This window comes from Rhincodon typus, chromosome 17, assembly GCF_021869965.1.
Source record: "Rhincodon typus isolate 14 chromosome 17, sRhiTyp1.1, whole genome shotgun sequence".
NCBI lineage: Eukaryota > Metazoa > Chordata > Chondrichthyes > Orectolobiformes > Rhincodontidae > Rhincodon > Rhincodon typus.
Genome location: NC_063348.1, coordinates 22,641,116 through 22,662,708, shown reverse-complemented (window position 1 = coordinate 22,662,708; position 21,593 = coordinate 22,641,116). Strand labels below are relative to the sequence as shown.

At 39.4% G+C, this 21,593-nt stretch overlaps 1 protein-coding gene across 1 annotated transcript in view; it reads left to right on the top strand.

The window, feature by feature from the left end:
• otog (otogelin) overlaps positions 1-21,593 on the top strand; it is a 220,029-nt gene that overhangs the window by 180,818 nt on the left and 17,618 nt on the right. Inside the window, exons 37-42 of the mRNA XM_048607318.1 lie at positions 9,589-9,693; positions 13,100-13,286; positions 15,550-15,770; positions 17,614-17,752; positions 20,416-20,607; positions 20,831-21,043. Of these exons, the coding sequence (XP_048463275.1) occupies positions 9,589-9,693; positions 13,100-13,286; positions 15,550-15,770; positions 17,614-17,752; positions 20,416-20,607; positions 20,831-21,043 (1,057 nt within the window). The remainder of the gene's footprint in view (positions 1-9,588; positions 9,694-13,099; positions 13,287-15,549; positions 15,771-17,613; positions 17,753-20,415; positions 20,608-20,830; positions 21,044-21,593) is intronic.

Genomic DNA, 21,593 nt, shown 5'->3' with positions numbered 1-21,593 from the left:
TATCATTTTTATCTGCATCAGTTCCTTTGGGAAGGAGCTGAAATGATGGACACTCGTCATGATTGCAGCACCACACTTTTCCCATGGGGTTTGTATGTTTGATTAAAGGTGCCATCTCCAATGAGGAGGAGAAGGACCAGACCAGCTGGCCAGAGCTACAGGAAGATTGGAAACCTGCTGAAAAAAGGGGCTGTGAAGTGGCAGCAGTGGGCAGGCAAAGGCCTCAAAAAAGGTCGACAGGAGGAGAATATCTGACCTGCAGGTGCTGGAGCATCTGAAGGCTCTGCCTTTTGAGAGAGACTGTTGCATCCCTATGTGATGTGCTTTCGATTGAGAGAGCTTTGAATTGTACGGATGGTCATCCAATGCTTCTGGCCTTAAAAGTAACAATGACATTGAGTGTCTCGCCTTTGAAACATTCCAGACAATTTGGAGATATCAGTGAGACTTGCAGCACATCACTACATTAAGAAATTCAAAGGTGCCAGGTTTGGGCGTGCACATCAGTGTATGGGTTTTACATCTGACAGCACAAGTCAAGAGGACAGAGCCAGAAGCCAAAGCTGGTTGTCAGCAGGTACAACAGTGATTGATTGCACTGATGTAACTATAAAAGCAGGACTTGGACAGCCAGGAGCATTCGTACACTGAAAAACGATGCTCTCAATAAGTGTGCACATTTGTGTCTGATCACAATCAAACAGTTATGCATGACTGTCCACATTGTGGTTAGGAAGCAGCCACAATGCATAGGGCCTCAGACACAACTAGATACCAAGGATATAGAAGCTTTGAATGGCTGGTGACCAATGATACCCATTAAAATGGATGGCTGATGACTCCAGTAAGGATGGAGCCTACATTGGTATATAATGATGGACATGCAAACAGCCATCATAGCTGTAATCAGATACCTGGATAGATCAGGTGGGATTTTTCAATACAGACCAGCCATAGTTTCCCTTTTTAACACTTGTTTGCTCTGTTATGCACAACCTGGCCCTCCAGAGAGGGGAAATCCAGTCAGAGGAGGTACAGACGGAGACTGCCCTGTCCTCTGATGAGTGAGTGGTCTTGTGAAGAGGAGGTTGAGCTGTAGCTGATAGCTGTGCAGCCCAGTCTGTGGGAAGGTCTGGAGGCCTGCAAGTCAAGGGCACCTTTGATACTTGGAAAGTTTTCAGTGGCTGAATGAATGCAGCTCAGAAACACCTCTCTGGTCCTTAGTGCCTTGACATTGTAGCTGTCCATCATGAACACCAGGGTATTGTAAGGTCAATTTGAATCAGCCAAATGAGTCAAGCAGAGGGGCCCACATAATAGCAAACTTCCATAAATGAATTAAAGGAATTCATACCCAAACACAAAAATGCAATACACAAGTGCAACTGGCTAATCATTTGAAAAGAACAATGATTTATGCAAACAAAAGCTTAAAACATTGGTCAAATTTCTACAATAAAAGGCACCCATAAGTGACTAACATGGGGGTAACTTGATACTTTTCACGGGTGCTGTGCTAGAGACCGACTGATCACCCATATACATCCTTCAGGAATGACCATAGCCACTATCCTCTGATCTAGGAAGACTCTAGACTAGTGGGAGTCTCCTGCACAATGACAGGAGGTTCATCTGTTGCCACAGTGTGCGAAGAAATCGCACTGGGACTGAGGAGAAGCTGTACCCATTAGAACTATTCTGAGAGGTACTCTCATTGGGCTCATCTCCTGTCAATTTGCATGAAAACCTTTTTTTGATCATTTAAAGCCTGGAGGACGACATGCAGGTCATGATTATTACATCCTAGGCCCATACTTGGTTTCTTGCTATCCCTAGCACCTGCCTACATTCTATCAACCTTCTCTGCACAGGCAAAGGCTTGATTTTCAACATGTCTCTAAACATTTATGATACATTAGAGGCATGGGTCACCTGCATTTCAGTTTTATTTCTTCCTCAAAAATGGACAAGACGTGGCAACCCATGCACTTCCAGATTAATATCTGACCCCTGGCCAACAAGGTCCAGAAAAATCAGCCTACCATAAATGCAAACTGGTGTGAGCCAAGTACATGTAGGAAAAAATAAATACAAATTTCCAAGATAACTCTCTTATAGAATCCCAAAGGATGTATTGGCAGAAGATATCTATAATCTGTGTGCTTGCTCCTTTAACTAACCTCCTAGAACTGACTCCAAGTCAAAGGAAGCGTTTGGACATTTGTTTTAAAAAAAATCTGTTAAAGAGAGAGGCTTAAAGGCACATCTTATAAAAGAGAAACCATTTCCAGAGACCTGACTGGGCTATTGGTCTCCTGCATTGAAGAAATTCAAAAATAAACTTCACTTGCTTACAGTTTCACATCATTTGAGCAAACCTTTAGGAGTTAAGTAAATGAGACAAACATAAACAAACTTGTGGTGAATTTGCAACTACACTACTCAGTTTGCCTTGGTGCAGTTAAAATTACATGGTATTCAGCATAAATTCAGTACAATAACTTACAAATTGTTGGAATTTCTACTATTCCTGAAGAGGGAACACCTGAAATGAAGGGTAATGTTACAGTCAAAGCTTCAATATACAGTGGCTTAAAATCTTTTCTTAACTAGATTTAAGCAGTGATTCTTTTAAAATGAGGGTCAAGTTTAATCGTGTCCTCACATCATCTATTTAATAGATCCAACCAAACCAATCCACTCATCGTCTCATTAATTATGTGTTTACTTATCGGGAACACCTGGTCCATTGCACAAATTAAGCCTTAATTGCATGTTATTGAATGTCTTTGCTACATAGCTATAATATAACAGCAGTTAGAAGGGGGTCCTGATTATTATAGTGCATCTATTAACAATATTTTTGGAAAACGCCAGGATGTTTGATACTTTGTCATGAGAAAAATATGTGGAGTTTTTAAATTAAGTCATATCCATTCACACATTTCCTACTTTATTGAACATGGTTCAGGTTTTGTCTAATTTTGTTTTTCTAGTACATCCTTCCTCTTCGAATTTGGCTGGGTATTTGATACATTTTATAATTCAAGTTAAATAGGATGATTTTATAAACAGTGATTTGCTACAGTTTCACTTCCAATATCAACTTTCGTTTCAGCTTGAAAGGAGAAGTCAAATGGCATGCAATATAAGATCCTAAGCCTTTGATACTCAGCTGACCCACCATTATATTCTATAAAATTATCCCTGTTGGTAAACTGAGGGCTGAATTTTGAGCCTCTACTGAACTGGGACAGGAGCTACAAATAGCCCTGCCAGATGGCATGCCAGTCCCCAGCATAGTTCCACCTCCAAACTAATTATTGCACGAGCAGGATTAGGGAGAGAGTTGGCTAGTAGCAGCAGAGCTATCTGCCCGCACAGTTCATTAAGAACCCTACTGAGGCCTAATAAAGCAGCCAGACTGGGGGTTTTCCTTTGGTGGGGACCTGTTTCTCTGCTGACTGCTGAGGAACAGGAGCAACCACAGGCTGCCCTATCTAGTATCCACTTCCAAGCTACACCTCCACCCCAAATTGCAGAGCAAACCCATGGCATTTTCCTTCTGCCTCTGAATTTTACTGTATTTTTACCACAGCTCAGTGGCACAGTGGCTCAGTAGGTTAGCACTGCTACCTCACAGCACCCGGGACTCGGGTTCAATTCCACCCTCAGGTGACAGTCTGTGTGGAGTTTGCACATTCTCCCCGTGTCTGCATGGGTTTCCTCCGGTTTCCTCCCACAGTCCAAAGATAGATTAGTCATGCTAAATTGCTCATTGTGTCCCGGAATGTGCAGGCTGGGTAAACTAGCCATGGGAAAAGCAGAGTTATAGGGATAGGGTGGGAGATTGGGTCTGGATAGTGTGGACTCAGTGGGCTGAATGGTCAGCTTCCACACTGTAACACTGGTAAGGCTAACACTTATTGACCATCCCTAATTTCCCTTGAGCAGATTGATTTTCCAGGCTATGACAGAGAGCAGTTAAGAATTAATCATGTTTCTGTGGGTCTAGAGTTGCATGTAGGCCAGACCAGGTAAGGATGGCAGATTTTCTTCCCTAAATGAAGAACAGAAGGGTTTTTACAACAATTATCATTAGAATAGCTATTTTCCAAATGTCAGATTTGCATTTGCTTTTGAAGGAGGCCATATTTTCTTTCATTTGGCTGAGCCAGGTCCAACAATCCTATGCAAGCTTCTCTCTGGACTTGGTGTCAAGATCGAAAATCCCGAGTGAATCCTTCAGAGTGTTGTTTGCATTGCTTTCTTTGTCCACCGTGGAAGTGCATCCCAGACTCGAGTGTTTCATTGAAGATTCACTTTGGTAAATGGGTGTCTGTCATTCTGACTACATGACTATCCTAAATCCATTATGGCCATTTCAGTGCAGCGTGGATGCTTGGCAGCTAGTTCAGTGTCTATTATCTTTACCTGCTGCCTGGTCTTCAGGCAGATCAAATAAATGTGGTTGGGCTTCTTGGCATGATCCTGATATACAGTTTAAGTCTTGCCTGCATAGTGCAGATTGGGCCAGATTGTCGCTGTATAAATGTTAAAAGTTGGTAAGCAGAAATAGTCGTCTTAATTCCCAGAATGGCAAAAGGCTACATTTAGTCTGGCAGTTCTTGTATGTGTCTCATTGTCAATAATAAACTGCTGACAGATTCTGCAGTCTTTTGCTTGACAGAGGGCTTTCCTGGATCAGACTGGTACATTGCTTCAGCTTTTTTCATGTTCATTTTAAAGCTGAAATTCTACTTTTATTTTCACCTAACAGTCAGTAGGATCTTTGAATGTTCCTTCACTTTCAATCTGACAAAATCCAGGTATGTCACAGCTTTCAGGACTTCACTTTGATTCTGCTCCATATACATGCAATTTTCCTCAGTATTCTTGCTATTCTCCAAATGTGAGATTCCTTGGGGCCTTACATTAGTATCTGGCTAGGTTCGTTTCCAAGTCTCTTTAAGTGTAGACACCCCAAACAAAGCATAGCCCTCACTGCCTTTTTGCTGACTGACTCCAGAATCAAAGAACACCCATGTTTCTAACAGCCATTTTCTTTTCACCTACAGCAACTAGCAGATTTCACTCCCTCTCCTCAGCTTTCAAACCCATTCCAGGCTCCAACTGCCTGTTCTGTGAGAAACGCCATTGATAAAACCCCATCTTTCCTTCAGCAACGCGATAAACATGGCATGTTCTGTATGGAGATTAAAACTTAATATCTCCCTTTCTCAAACTTTCCCATTGTTCTGGGAGCCCATGCGAATTAGGCCTTGTCTGAAGACAACTGTAGGTATCTGGGGCTAAATGTCCACTATTGCATGAGTCTGCTCCTGTGCCTAAGGAAATTCTGGCCCTCAACCCAGCACACATGTTTTCATTGGGGCTGGAGCAATAGTTCCTCTAATTTCTTCTTTTGGCGCATGGACCTCAGAGGTCTGTGCACTTCACAACTTTGAAAACTGAAGTCAGTGTATTGGCACGCAGAACAGTGTGCATGGAACCTCGGAGCAAGATGGCTAAAAGGGAATGCTGTTGTTTCGGGCAACAGGCCTGACTTAATTTAGAACCCTGAATGAAAATCATACCTTTGGGATAGTTCTGCTTCAGTCAGGTTTCAGGAACTGGGTGTTTTCCTGACGCTGCTTTCAGTATTTTCCCATTTCCGACTCTGACCTTATTAAATGAACACAGGCCACTAAGTTTTAATCACCTTAGATTTGTTTACCAGCCCCCCACCAGGGTTTTACACTTGAAGATTTCAATCCTTATACTAACTTATACTCCTGAAACATGTGAATCATGAAATGTGACTTATTTGTAAAAGATATTCAAGATACACTGTCAATCATAATTATCTCAGTGCAAAATAAGACCATTTGGCCCATTGCATTTGCCATGCTTTCCGAAATGAATGTTTGTCTTAATGCCATTGCCCCATAACTCTGCACGTTATTCCTTTACAAGTAACAGTTGAACTCTCTTTGAGTGCCATGATTGAACTTTTCAGTCAGAACACGCCAGACATTAACCGCTTAGTGCATGTACAAAAGCTTTTTACTATATCGCTTTTGCTTTCATTGAAGGTAACTTTAAATCTGTACTCTCTTGTTGTCAATTCTTTCATGAATGGGAACAGTCTTTTCCTCAGGTAGTTTGGCCAGACCCCTGATGATTTTCAATAACTGCATTTGCTCTCTTTTCAACCTTCTCCAAGCAGACAATCCTAACTTCATTAGACCTTCATAATTAATGTTTCTCATTCTTGGAACCATTCTCATAACTGTTCTAGAAGATTGCCAATGCCTTCATGTCCTTCCTAAAATGCAGCCTCCAGCTAAGGTTGAACTGGTTTCAAGATAAGCTCTTTGCTTTTGTTCAATATGCCCCTGTTAACAAAACATTAGATTGGTGGCAGATTCCCAATAGGCAACTGTTTTGACCAGATAAAGAGGGATGAATGAGCTGTCCTTATTTTAACTCCCATATGTTGATATTCAAAAATTATTTTTAGCATACAGTTACATCACACTTCAATTAAGATGTAGAGGTGCCAGTGTTGTATTGGGGTGGTCAAGATCAGAAATCACACAACACCAGGTTATAGTCCAAAAGGTTTATTTTAAATCACAAGCTTTCATAGCACTGCCCATTCACCTGATGAAGGGACAGAGCTCAGAAAGCTTGTGGTTTCAAATAAACCTGTTGGACATTTCAATTAAAGCTGAGCTTGCCATTTGACCAGAACTAAATAGGAATACAATTACAACATTCGCTTATGTGAAAGAAAGGAATTTTATTACTTACTAACCCCATGAAAAATAATAAAATGTGGCATGACTTGTATTTTCAGCAATAACAATTTTTGTAGATACCTTTGAGTTCTCAGTGAATGAGTATTTCTGCAAATTTTCTTTACCACTGGGTATTGTCCTTTGAGAGAGACTGAGAGAAATTGGGAAAGAGAACAAGCCTTTCAGTTCTACTGTTATAAATCTTTTATATTCTTCTCACAACTTTACCTTAAAACTGTTGCCTGAAATATAGTTTATTTGTGCATCCCCATTTCTGGCTTTATTTACTTTCCCAAGGTGGATAACCTGTAAGCAAGTCTTTTATCCCAATATGTGTAGCTATCAGAAATATGTAAATCAAAGAGGAGATACAGATTTGAGTGAGAGATAGTAGGAACTGCAGATGCTGGAGAATCTGAGATAACAAGGTGTAGAGCTGGATGAACACAGCAGGCCAAGCAGCATCAGAGGAGCAGGAAGGCTGACATTTCGGGCCTAGACCTTTCTTCATTGAATGACTGATTGCAAACCTTCATGTTGGGGAGGACATAGCTCAGTCATGAACTTCTTGAGTCAGTCCCCTCAGGCACAGCTCTTCTGTCTGCAGTAGCTTTTCTTGGAATGACAAAGATATTGTATTATAGTCACAATCACTCTGCTAGCCTATCCGTTCAGCTTCTTACAGACTCGCATGTGTTGTTTCTAGTTTGTGACAAACTTCCATCTGCTTACAAATCAAATGGTTTGGATATATTATTGAGTATAATTGTGACTGGGAGCTGGGCTTTCTACTTTTCAATTCCAGTTAACCCTGCGCCTGGTGCCCTAATGGTCAGGGCAATTCTTGTTGGACAGATTCCAAATCTTAATACTAGTTTCAGATGGTGAAATTTCATTCAAACCATTGTGCAAACTTGGGATCTAAACAAACTGCATGTGACCTTTCTCAACTGATAACTGCAGCATCATTATTGCAAAAAGGATATGAATTCTAATTGGATTAAGCTGCAGTTCTTCTGTTTAATTTCCTGTCACTTGGTTCAGATTCATTTACCACATAACTATTGGTTTCTGTATAGATCAGGCACCCTGCTAACATAAACTATGTCTTGTCTATCCTGCCAGGATTGCATTGGATAAGCCCTTGCTGCATAGTGTTATCTATGAGTAAAAATGTTGGAAGGAATGATTACTACAGAGCACTTGTTACAGATTTTCCGTGTGTTTGAAAATACTAGTGGTACCTTATTAGCTTTCTTTATGTTTTATTTCAGCATCATTCTACATTAACCCATTCCATACCATACTCTATCTCATAATGCTTCTAAAGTATGTTCAATGATCTCTGCTATCTGGAGGGTTTAATTAACTCAGGAATGCTGCTGAGCAAACAGTTCACCTGGGTTCTTTCTTTCTGCTGTGTGATCTAAATATTGTTTAATGTAGTGCTCAGTGCTGCAACATTTAGTGGCCTGCTAACGTAATGCATGTTACAATCCTGTATCTGTAGACCATCATGATAGCACTCAAAAACTTGCACAGTTAGTCCCTCTGTGCAGAATAAATATTTATATTTAAGCTTGCATTTTTAAATATGTTTGAAATAGCTTTGAATATTTTTGACAGTAAATTTCCTTATTTTTTGCTCATTGCTTGGGCTAATGAGAACTTACTCACCTTGTCTCAGCCCAATACTTGTTATGAATTTGGCACTCTGGAGCAGGCCAAGTTAGTGCGAAAAATCAATAACTTCATCATTGTCAGCAAATCACAAAGGCTAGTATTCCTATTAACACAAAACACTCTTGTTTTTGAGTCAGAAACACATAGTTTGAAGTATTTGTGATGAATTAAAGCACACAATGTGGACATTTTCTGAAGAAGGGTCACAACCCGAAACGTCAACTTTCCTGCTCCTCTGATGCAGCCTGGCCTGCTGTGTTCCTTCAGCTCCACACTGTGTTACCTCTGACTCCAGCATCAGCAGTTCTTACTATCTCTCACACAATGTGGACTGATATTTTACAACATCACATCATATTCAGAGCTTGGTCCAACTCTGAGCAATTGAACCATGAAACATTCCATTCAGGTTTTTGAATTTATGGAGAAAAATCTGGGCTTTGTAGTTTGTAATTCATTTTTATACACGATCCTGCTTCACAGAATGAAAATATTCTCAGAGTGATCAGAGTGGGGTTGGATAGCTCAGTTGGCAGGACAGCTGGTTGGTGATGCAGCGTGATGCCTCACTGGCTAAGGTTACCATGAAGGACTCTCCTTCTCAACCTCTCCCCTCACCCGAGGTATGGTGACTCTTGGGTTAAACCACCATCTTTAATGAGAGAGTAGCCCGTATTTAAAAATATAAGCTTAAATATAAGTACTTATTCTATGCAGAGGGACTAACTGTGCAAGTTTTTGAATGCTATCATGCATTGGAATACTTATTTCATGGTCTACAGACACAGGATTATAACATACATTACGTTAGCAGGCCATTAAATGGAACAGCACTGAGCACTACACTAAACAATATTTAGATCGCACAGCAGAAAGAAGGAACCCAGGTGAACTGTTTGCTCAGCAGCATTTCTGAGTTAATTAAACCCTCCTACGATCAAGTAGAACTATGGTGACTTCACCTCTTTATAGGAGTAATTACTCTAAAGTAAAGAGATTTATGATTAAAGGCTTATTAAAATTGTTTTACATCATGTACTTTACTGATTTATTTCCAAAGTAAAGACTGAGTGTTTAATCAACTTGTTTCTCTCCTAATCAGACAACAATGATCCAGCCACATGTGAACTCCAGCTTTCTATGTCTGACAAAGCTTAACATAACTCATGGATCAAACCACGTCATTATTGACAGGCAGTTGAGAAGGGTAGGTTGATTTCTAAATTATAACTAGCTGCCTGTTTCTAATAACTCTTAAAATTGCAGCATGATCTTTCCAAGAAACAAATAATCATCACGCTGAAGTTCATGAGCTTCCATTACTGATTATATGCAACAGTATAGTACAGTTTGATCTGAGAATATTTTCATTCCTATATATTAAAAATATTAAAATAAATATATCGGAACTTAACTGATGCTTGAAATGTTTCTCTGCAGAAATTAGTTACTCTGCAGAAATAAGTCATGAAATATTATTTACAGTAAGCACATGATCCAAAACACTGTAATCCTCAATTTATATATTGAAGAGCAAAGGTTTTGACAAATTAATTGTATCAAAATGTGATTTGCACGATTATGAACGTGCACCAAGCCATGAATACATTTTCAAATAATGGCTATTTTCACAATAAAGGATGGAGTTGTTCGTCAAGAAATGTTCAACACCCCAAGTGCCAGGTGCCATTTCACTTTATTTTGTGAATTAAACCCAGAATATGGAGATTTTGCAATTATGCACAGATTAAAACTAGGTATTGTTTTCTGTCTTGCAGATTGGATGTTTTGCTTACTTATTTTAAAGGGGAAACTCACAATAACTTATTTGGAAATGTCTTCTTTTTGTTGAAAGTGCAGTGGTCAAACAGTTCCATGGGAATTCCTCACATGTGAAATGTACTTTTATTTTGAGAAGAGTAACTGTTCGCAACAATGCTCAAGAAACTGTTACTTCTAAAGTCAGGCCCATTTGTCAAAATGGCAAGATATCAATGTCCTAATGATATGGAGCTTTAAGATGCTATGCAATGAAATAGTAGCACACAAGAATCATATAGCCTAGAAGGGGGTTTATTTGGCTCCTGGTACCTATGCCAGTATTTTGAAGAATAATCCAATTCTGCCAAATCTGAAGCAGCAAATGCAGCAAGACCAGGAACATCCATGAGCGCCAGGCAATGACCATCTCCAATAAGAAAAAATCTTACCATCATGAAATCCTCTATTATCATCATCCTGGGATTACCATTAACCAGGACTGAATGGACTAGCTATATAAATACTGTGGCAACAAAAGAATGTCAGAGGCTAGGAATTCTGTATCACATAGCACAACTTCTAACCCCCAAAGCCTGTCCAACATCTACAATGTACAAGTCAGAATTATGATGGATTGCTCTCAACTTACCAACATGGATGCAGTTCCACCAAATCTCTTGATGCTTGCTGTCATCCAGAACAAAGTATCCCCTGGGATTGGCACCCAATTTAGCACCTTAAGTATTCACCCCATCCAACATGAACACGGAGGCATACATGTGTATCATCTACAAGAGGCATTGCAGCATCTTCCAAACGCATGACCTCCACCACCTAGGAGGGTATGAGAGCGCCATTGTCTACAAGTTCCCTTCTAAGCCACACACCGTCCTGACTTGAAATTATATTGCCCTTCTTTTTCTCTTGCTGGTAAAATTCCTAGAAGTTCCCTCTTAACAGCACTGTCGGCATATTTACCTTCAGTAGATTGTGCCATTTCAAGAAAGCCACCTGCATCTCCTAGTCAAGGGCAATTAAAGATGGGCAATGAATTCATGGCCCAGTCAGCGAAATCGACATCTTGTAAATTAATAAAATAAAATTGTCTGCTGTCTTGTAAATATATTCTTCTCAAGTACATTATCCAATTGTTTTCTGAAAATTGTTATTAAATCAACTTCCAATGCCCTTTCAGGCTGTGCACACCAGATCATGGCTCACAATACAAAAAGAAAGCTCCCCATTGCTCCCAGGAACTTTTTGCCAATCGTCTTAAATCAGTGGCCTCTTGTCACTGACTTCCTTGGCAGTAGGAGTAGTTTTTCACCATTAAAACCTCTTGCAATCTTGAACACCTCTATTAAATCTTACCTTAACCTGTCTGGTTTGAAGAGCACATCCAAATCTATCAAATCTCTGCATTTCACCAACATCATTGATATCATTCTAAAAAGTCTCCTCCACAACCTCTCCAATGCAAGGAAATTGCACTAAATTTTCCCATTCTAAGTTAGTGTTTTGTCAAGTGAAGTGGTGTCTTGTTTGCAATGGCTTTTCTCACAGTCTGCTGCTCTTCACCACCTTTGCATCTATGCTCTTTGGTCCCCATCTCACGGAATCATTTAGCAAGAAAGGCGAAAATGTTCACCACTGCTGGTGCCATATTTAAAACCAAACTGTGCATCTCTTCAGGTGCTACAATCCAAGAACGAGCTCTCACATTGTGGTACAGCTTAGTTCTCACAGAGTCTCAATGATGCATTATTCTATCGTGCTGTCATAGATATGCCCCCCCAGTCAATGTCCTGATCATCATCCTCAGAAGATTGCTGTCAATTCCTGATTTTTCTCTGCATCTCTGCACTCTCCCTTTGTCTCCTTCAATTGTGAAGGGCACAGCTTGCTATAATCATGTGGTCCACCTTTCTGGTATATGCTGCCAGACTCTGCTGGATATTGAAATCATATCTTAAGAAGGCTAAAGTCTGTTCCCCTATGGCCCTGGTGGAAGCATGGACAACGTTGTGTGTCCTTTACTGCCTCAGTTTGAGGATTTCATAAAATAAAGATGTCACGATCCATGTTGAAGGGAGTAGCCATATGCTTCCCAGTAACCCAAAATGGGAATGATGTCAGAAGCCTGCTGAACATTTAAACTTAAAGCAGAGCCATCAGTGTGACCTGTCATGACCAAGGTTTGTTATCTTTTTATACTGGCTTAATGAAAGAGCCACAAGTATGAGGGAACACTGATGCAGCTCTGAACTATCACTGAAATTCAGCAGGGTAGGAGCCAGTCTGACACAAGAAAACATTAGTGGGTTCTGAGAGTGGCTCTGCAGTAGAACACTAGATGTCTTCATTGTCTGTCTGCCTCTGTGGAGCAGTTTGCTGATTTCCATGGCAGCTAACCATTGGCCCCTGTTACAATCATCTGGAGGCAGATCTGATTTCCCTACACAACCCTCACCCCAGCAGCCCTCACCTCATCTCTGAACCCATCCCTATCTCTATGGTAAAATTTAGCACAATGTTTGGCTTTTACGAGAAAGAAAATGAAGAGAAAGTGACAAATGATTTTTGCACTGGTGTATCAATGTTTTCCTTTTTCATTGTAAAGTACCAATTCTACAGCAGCTCATTATATTGAAATTTGGGGAGGAAAGGCATAATTTAAATTTGCAAACTTATTAATCATTGTATACTTTGTTTTGTAGAACTGATCGAGCAACTATTACAATCTATGTGATTTCGAGTCAATTCAACCACATTTAAAGACATTAAATCATGTATTTGATTTTTAATTGCCAAATAACTGTACATAAATCACATTTCTATTTATATTCCTTTAGCTGAGCATTAATTCGAGGTTTAGCTACACTCCATTCCGAAGATTTGATTTTGAAATCATAGATACTGGGAATATGTACACAATCATGACTCCAGCTGGTATACACATACAGTGGTTTCACAATACAGGGATTATGGTTATCGACACAGGCACATCCAATACAAATCTAGCAACTATGGGGCTCTGTGGTATGTAAACATTGGTTATTTTATGTTGTTTTCAAATTTACTTACAAGATGCTTTCATGGTAAAGACAGTAAAGGCATTTTGTTGCAGGATGCAATAGAATGGGCTCAACAGAGGGCTGGGAGTGATGTATGAGCCCTGAGATGGGTTGTGCATCTGGGTTGCCAGAGCTTGGAGATCTGGCTGACTTCAAGGTCTGCTCCTTATTTGGATAAGTTCTACTGGAGTCTTAGCTGATCCCATTCAAGTCCAGGGTGGTAGGTGGGAACAGTAGTCAACAGGTTGCGCTGTGTGGAAACCTGTGGGAGTAATGGGCTGATTTAACATCCATGGTGATGGGCCATTCCACCAGCTGGAGAGCTGGTGGCAACACTCGTCAGACATCCCCTGGAACTCCAATGTGGCTGATGCCAATAAGGCATCTAGTTGCAGGAACGATGCCCACTGCTGATAATCCAGAAGGCCCCAGGAAGAGGAATATCCCTGGATTTTTCAGAAACATCCTTTCTTTATTCATCCCGCACTCTTTTAAACTCCAATGCCAACAAGCCCACACGACCAGCATATTATTACAAGGCAACCTACTCAGTCCAAGTATTAATTTAGTAAGATTGCTCTTAGCATCCTCCAACACTCATCCTACATATATAAAGAAACAAAAAAACTGCATGGTATTTGAGATTTGATCTCATCAGTGCTCTGTGTAACTGAAGCCTGACTTTTTATTTTTATGTTCAATTCCTCTCATAATAAAATATTTACCATCTCAATAGCTGCCTTGATTGTGTGCTGTATCTGTATATCAACCTTCTGTGACTCATGCCCTAGAACTGTAAATCCCTGTGCCCTCTGATTTCTGCAGTTGTTGTCCATTAAATAATACTCTGCTCTTCCATTCTTCCTGTCAAAATGAAGAGCTTCACATTTTCCCATAAACCAGATTTTTGCCCACTCACTCAACCTTATCTATATCCTTCTTTAAATTTCTTATGTCTTCTTGACAACATACTTTCCTGTCTATCTTTGCGTTGTCCGCAAATTTAGCTGCCATAACATTGGTCCACTCACCACATCCTGCCAAACAGAAAATGACCCATTTATGCATACAGTCTATTTTCTGCCAGTCTTCTAATTGGTAGCATAATACGTTATCCCTTTCACCAGTTTATTTTCTGCAGTAAGCTTTCTTGTAGTATTATGATGATGTGATTATTGTACTACAGTCTGGAGTGTGGGGAATTTGTTCTTTAAAGGTCATTGCATAACATTTTTCACATGCTCTTGATTTATTTTCTATGTGGAGGCAATATTGAATATGGGTTATTTTTAGCAATAAGTCATAAACTATGGAAAATTTCAAAATTGCAACTCAAATCAACATAAAATGCTAGGAATGGCATTTTGATGCTTTTTGCCGGTTAGTGAATGGTGTCCAAATTCAAACTGAATAATTAAATGTGATACTAACTGAATTGAATGCCTTTGTGATGCATTTCTCAAATATTTGATCACTTATTACATAGGTCATAATTTCAGCTAGCCTTTTTTTGGTTACAAATGGGTATACAAAGTATGATTCCCTGAAATGTAACCTCCATGAGCCATCATACAATAAATGCCGTAAATGATAACAGTGAAATTGTAGTGATAGCTGGAACCTAGTATTAAATGAAATAATGATTGCTTAAAACAGAATTAATTTACATCTGGAGAAACTCAGCAGGTTTGGCAGCATCTGTGGTGGGAGAAACAGAGTTCATGTTTCGAGTCTGGCATTACTCTTACTGTTCTTCTCTGAAGAAGAGGCATACAGGACTTGAAACGTTAATTCTAGTTCTCTCTCCACAGATGCTGCCAGACCTGCTGAGTTTCTCCAGCATTCTCTGGCTGTTTCATACTTCCAGCATCTACAATATTTTGCTTTTATAATAATTTAATCTCCTTTGATATTGGGTGAAATCGCAGCAAATTTAGTAAATTTAAATAATATAAGAAATAAAGGTCCCTGAAGTACCCTAGCCATAATTAGTCTACTTTTTCCTTTCTGATGCTTGATAACACAAACATAGGAACATCAGACTTAAGCCGGATAGCCCATTCTACCATTTGAGTCTGCTCTGCCATTCAATAACATCATAGCTGAACTGGTTTTGATCTCAACTCCACTTATCTACATGCCATGCCGCTAATCCCCCAGCCCTTGAAAAAGTATAATTCATTGACTTGAGAAGTCAATGTCTACAATTGTTCTTATCATACGTACAGGTCACTGTGATGGAAACCCAATAAATGACCTAACCTTGAAAAATGGCACAGTTCTTCAAAAAGATGATGACCCATTGACCTTTATTCAAGACTGGACGGTGGCCAGCACAGAGGCAGGCGTGATGATGAGTCGACATTTTGAGGTTAACTGTTCTACAAGCAACTGTTCTGAATGCTTTAGAATGCTCCAGAGTGAGACGTTTTCCCTCTGTCATGCACAAGTATGTATTTATAACAATCAGGCAGAACAATGCGCTACATAATTTCAGCTTATCAATCCTTATTCCTTCTCCACCATCTTTTAAGAATGATAGGATTCCTCTCACCCTATGTCTGCCAGATCATTGTTCATTATTTTCACAATCTACAGTGTCATCCCACCACTACGTATTTCCTCCCTTTTCTTATCTGTATTTTCTAAAGGGATATTCCTTCTAAAATGCTTGTTTGCTTTGTCATGATCCCCATCTATAACTGGCTCTCCCAAGGTTTCTTCCTCTATGCTGCAAAAATGTAATACCTGTTCATTTGCCTCTTATTTACAAATCATGACCAAAGGTTCTTCTCATATAGTTCAAAAATTTATATTCGCTTTCCCCAATCAAATGTACATCATTTGCTGCTCTTCGTTAAGAAGATTCAGCAATCACTTCACAAAGCATCTTAACGCTAAATTTTTCATTTCCGGACACAAAGCAAAGGTACTTGGAGAGAACAGGAGATGTACGGAGCCTCAATTTTAAATATGTCTGTGATTCAGGCTGCCTGGCATTTTCATTAGGAAGGAAAATGTGCCATGCTGTGACCCAATGTGGACGCAACATGAGACCCTTGCTTAAAGTGATGTTGAGTTCCCTATTTGAATCCCTTCTGTACATTCACGTTTCCCTGTCATTGCTAGTTTCATGTAGGTGATGGGTACCTGTAGACTGTGGATACCATGCTGGGTAAATTAATTCATGAACTTTGGGGAAACCTGCTGTGGAGTCAGGTACTGCTTGAAAGGTGAGTTTAAAAACTCTTGCCAACTTCAAACATCACAATGTAGTGGTTTAGATACTTCCCTAATCCACCTGCTCAGAGATATTATTACACACCTCTAGAGAAGGTGAGGAAAGTTTTAATTATGTTTTCAGTGCAATGATTGATCATACAACTTTGTCCCTAAAATGTAAATGACCATTGAACGCACTAGCACTGCATAAAGGTCCAGATGTATTTGAGTCCTTTCTCCATCTTCTGCATTATGCAGTAGGAAAGGATCAGATGTGAATGTTTGTCAGGGATGCTGTGGTTTGATTTGGCTGTACTGCATTTCATGTACACTATTACTGCCACCCAGAATCTATCCAGAAATCTATTCTAGCATCTTAAATTTCTTCTTATTACTGATGTTCTTCAACCTTGACATAATTCTGGTAAATCTCCTCTCCACTTTCTTATAGTCCTTCACAATTTTTCTAACGTTTGATAATCAAAATAAGACACAAAGCACCAGCTGAGGCCTAACCATCTTAACTGCCTTGTTTTTGTATTCTATGTCTCTAATCTTAAAGCCAAAGCTCCTATCTTTTACATTGTCTTCTTAACCTGCCACGATTTAGCTATGTCATTCCCCAGGTCTCTCTGTTTTGTCACTTCCTTCAAAGTTGTCCCATTTAGTTTATAATGGTTGTTCTCACTCTTCTTCCTAAAGTGCCATTTTGACTTCTCTTTCATATGATATGTATGGCTTCCCCATCTCGATGTCTCCTTGAAGTCCACAGCTGTCTTGCTAATGATTTTACAAACCTGTATGTTTTGTATCATCATTATCTCTACTAATCACTTACAATCAAGACAGTTTGTTTTGCATGTTTAATTGTTGGTATTTAGTTTTTTAAAAAAAAGTTACATATTAAAGAGAATAATAAACATTTGATATTGAATTCATGTAATAAATCACATCTCGTGATCGTCATGAAAGATATTTCAATAAAATCTTGTCTATCACTGTTGATCATTATTTATGCAACAGATCACCATAACTGCAAAACTGTGAAGAATTTCTTTTTTTCATGCTAGGTTTCACCAGAAATGTTTTGTGAGCTCTGGATCCGTGATTCATTGTTTATGAACAGTCATTGTTCTGCTCTGGCTGCTTATGTGGCTCTCTGTAACAAATTTAACATTTGCCTATCGTGGAGGAAACCAGACTATTGCTGTAAGTAGTGGTTTAAATAAACTGACATACGTTTACTGCATGATGACTGCCACAAACCCAGAAGTGAGTAAAACGGTCCCTACTCCACTAGCAATTGTTACAATTGTTACAATGGTGCATCATGTGGTGAGTAATATTACTTGGGCATTTACATCAACCTTCAAATCAAATTATATGTAAATCACAATCAAAAAAACAAACTGATAATGTGACTATAATGCCAATGTCTCATCTGTGCCTTTGTGACTGTCAGGTTCTTGAATTTTTCAATACAGAATTGTCTGTTTTCCTAACCAATGAAAGAAAATGGTAGAGAAGCAGAGACAATTATGGAGAGAGGAGTAGGGTCATTATTTCTTTATTCATGGGATGTGGGCTTTGCTGGCAATTTGTATGAATGACCAAGCAGGAGTAGGCCAATGAGTTCTTCAAGCCTGTTCCACCATTGCAAGTCATGGCTGATAAACCTACCTCAATGCCGTTTTTGTGTGCTTCTGTTGTGATCAGACCCCTGGCAAGGTTCCCTAATTTCTTTCAGTTGTGTATGGAATTACCAAAATGTTAAGAACCCTGGTGAGGAGAAATAAATTGGCTATCCTCCTTTATTCATCCAGTGCTGGATGCAGCAAGACTGCTTTTGAAAGGAGCCTTTCCTTTCTCCCAGACACGATAGAATTTACATTGTAAAAATAGCCAATTTAAGCAGGCTTTCTTAAATTAGCAAAAGGAGTGAGTTTATTAATTGCTACATGCAAGAAGAAATGCTATCACATCACACATGCACACAGATCAGAAATGAGTTGTAAGAAAATGAAAGAAGTTAAGGAAAAAGATATATGAATTACTGTCTAAATTGTTCACAAAGAGTGGATAGTTGAATGATGTTGACTTTGCAGTGGAGATTACCGGCAGCAATGACATTGGGAGGTGATTGGTTGGTTTCACAATCCTAAATTAACTGGTAGAGATTCTATAATTCTGATGTCTTTCAACCATGTTTGAGTTCCAGCATTCTGATAAGCAAGAGTCCTTTGCTTTCCTGTTTCATTTTTAACTGATTGGCAGCACACAGAGTTAGAGAAGACTTTTACCTGCAACGTGGCTAACTAGGGAATAGTTCTTGGCTGTGACAATCATAGCAAGCTAATTGTCAGACCCAGGATGGTACATACAAAGGTATGCATTCCTACTAGTCCACTCAAGTAAAGCTGGAATAGGCTTTTTAAACCCCTGTCTTTGTGGATTCTTCAAAGGGAAAAACACAAACTGCCTGCAGTTTGGAAATAATCCACAGGGAATGGCTTGCTGTTGAGCAGGGCACTGTCAGTTCCTCGTTATCTTTGTAATCAACAGAGATCACAGTCCTTGTCTGAAGTTTCTTTGACACCTTTAGGTATTACATCCCATTGATCCTACACAAAAGCTTTTGCAAATGCATCAATTGTCCCTCTCTAAAAGGTTAAAAGTGTCCATAGAACTTTGTGATTTTGACTTCTGGTAATGAGCCTACCTTTTGGGGTTAGGTTTTGTAGTAGAGGCAGATGGATCTTAGTTTGTTCTCTGAAAGATTTCTTTTATAAGTTTAGAAATTCATTTGGAACGGTGACCTTCTTCCTGGAAGGCATGTGATTCAGTCAAGGACCCCTGTGGTTTTAATGGATAGAATACTTATTCTGCTGAATTTACGCAGACTAGAGCCCATTAGTTTAACTTGTAACTTCAGTTCAGAAGAAACAGGAATTCAGTTTAGCAAGAGAACCAAGTTTTAGGATCAGATAGTTTGTAAAGATGTCTTCAAGTTGTTAGAATTGAGTTTAAGCCATCTAAATTGTAAAATAAAAGAATATATTGTTTTTTTTTCCTTTTGTTAATAAATTTTTGTTTTGTTATTAAAGAATATCTGCTGCCTTGTGTGAATATGTTTCAGTAACTAACTGTCATTGTAACCAGTTGCAAAAATTTGTCAATGAAGAGGAGTTTGTGGCAGTGTGGTAATGCTAATGGACTTTTTTAAAAAAATTCATTCATGGGATGAGGGCATTGTTGACCAGACAGCATTTATTGCCCATCCCTAGTTGCCCAGAGGGCAGTTCAGAGTGAACGATATTGCTGTGGGTCTAGAGTCACATGTAGGCCAGACCAGGTAAGGATGGCAGTTTCCTTCCCTAAAGGACGTTAGTGAACCAGATAGGTTTTTCCTGACAATCAGCAGTGGGTTTATTAGACTCTTAATTCCAGATATTTTTTATTGAATTCAAATTCCACCATCTGCCATGGTGCAATTCAAACCCAGGTCCCCAGAATGTTATCTAGGTCTCCAGATTATCAGTTCAGCGGTAATACCACTAGGCTATTGCCTACCCTTGGAAATCCAGAAACCCAAACTAACACTATAAGCACATGACTTGAATCTCACCATTGCAGGTGAATTTGATTTCAATAAATAAATCTGGAATTAAAAACTTTGGCAAATGGCAACTAAGAAACCATTGTCCATTACAGAAAAAACCTCTCTTGTTCTCGAATGTCATTTGTGGTTAATCTCAATTTTCATTGTAACTGTTGTTTACTTGAAATATATTTTGCTGAATTTTTGAATATATGTGAATTCAACTTAACCTTAAATAACTTTGCAACAAATGATTTTCCTACTGTTGTTTCAGCCTTTACATGTCCTGCTAACATGATATACCAGGCTTGTGTACTCACATGTGAAGCGAAGACCTGCCAGAACAGAATTTTCTTTCCATCTGAGGATGTATCATGCTCTATCCTGAGTGAGGGATGTGTTTGTCCTGAAGGAACCATCCTCCATCGTCTAGACTCCACGTTGTGTATACCTGAGGAAAAGTGTGGTACAGTAGATTATCTTGTCTACCTGTAACCGTAAAGAATTAGCCACATGATCTTCCATTCTTTCTTTTATTATAAATAAATGCATATGAAACTTGGATATTTGTAGTACCAGGGACATTGGACTCATACATTACCAGATTACTAACTGTCAACATATTTTACTGTATGGATAATTGTCTTGTTGCTCAAGGAAGGTAATTACATACATTTTATCATTTTCAGCTTGCACCGATACTTGGGGATTACCACATGCAGCTGGTGAGATGTGGAATGCCTCACTGGATGGATGCTGCATGTACCAGTGCCTGGACAATGGGACAATTATTACAGTTGATCACAACTGCTCTTCAGTCCCCGATCCCATCTGTCACCGTTCTGGAGAAATAGTGGTTAGTCTAGCTGGTGATAAGAGCTGCTGTCCTAAAAAAATATGCGGTAAGTGTTAAATTCTGTCTGCAGCTGATTAATCCACCATGTCCAGAGAATCTGAGATAACAAGGTGTAGAGCTGGATGAACACAGCAGGCCAGGCAGCATCAGAAGTGCAGGAAAGCTGACATTTCGGGTCTGGACCCTTCTTCAGAAAAATGTCTGGAGAATATTAGGTTTCCATAAAATAATTATGCTGTAGCCACATTGTTGTGCTGTCCAAAAAAAAGCATTGTAAATCCTGGAAGTTAAACCGAGAATCAAAACCAGTGTCCTGAACCTAGAACTGTGCTCTAATCATTTAATCCAATGAATAATTCAATCCCAGGCCCAGAATTTCAATTGGACATTGAAAATTGGAACTTCCAACTGCCCCAAGATTACAACATTGACCTTAAACTTCAAAATAAATCAATATACAAAGGCAGAGATGGTAGGAACTGCCGATGCTAGAGAATCTGAGACAACAAGGTGTAGAGCTGGATGAACACAGCAGGCCAAGCAGCATCAGAGGAGCAGGAAAGCTGACGTTTCGGGTCTAGACCCTTCTTTTCTGA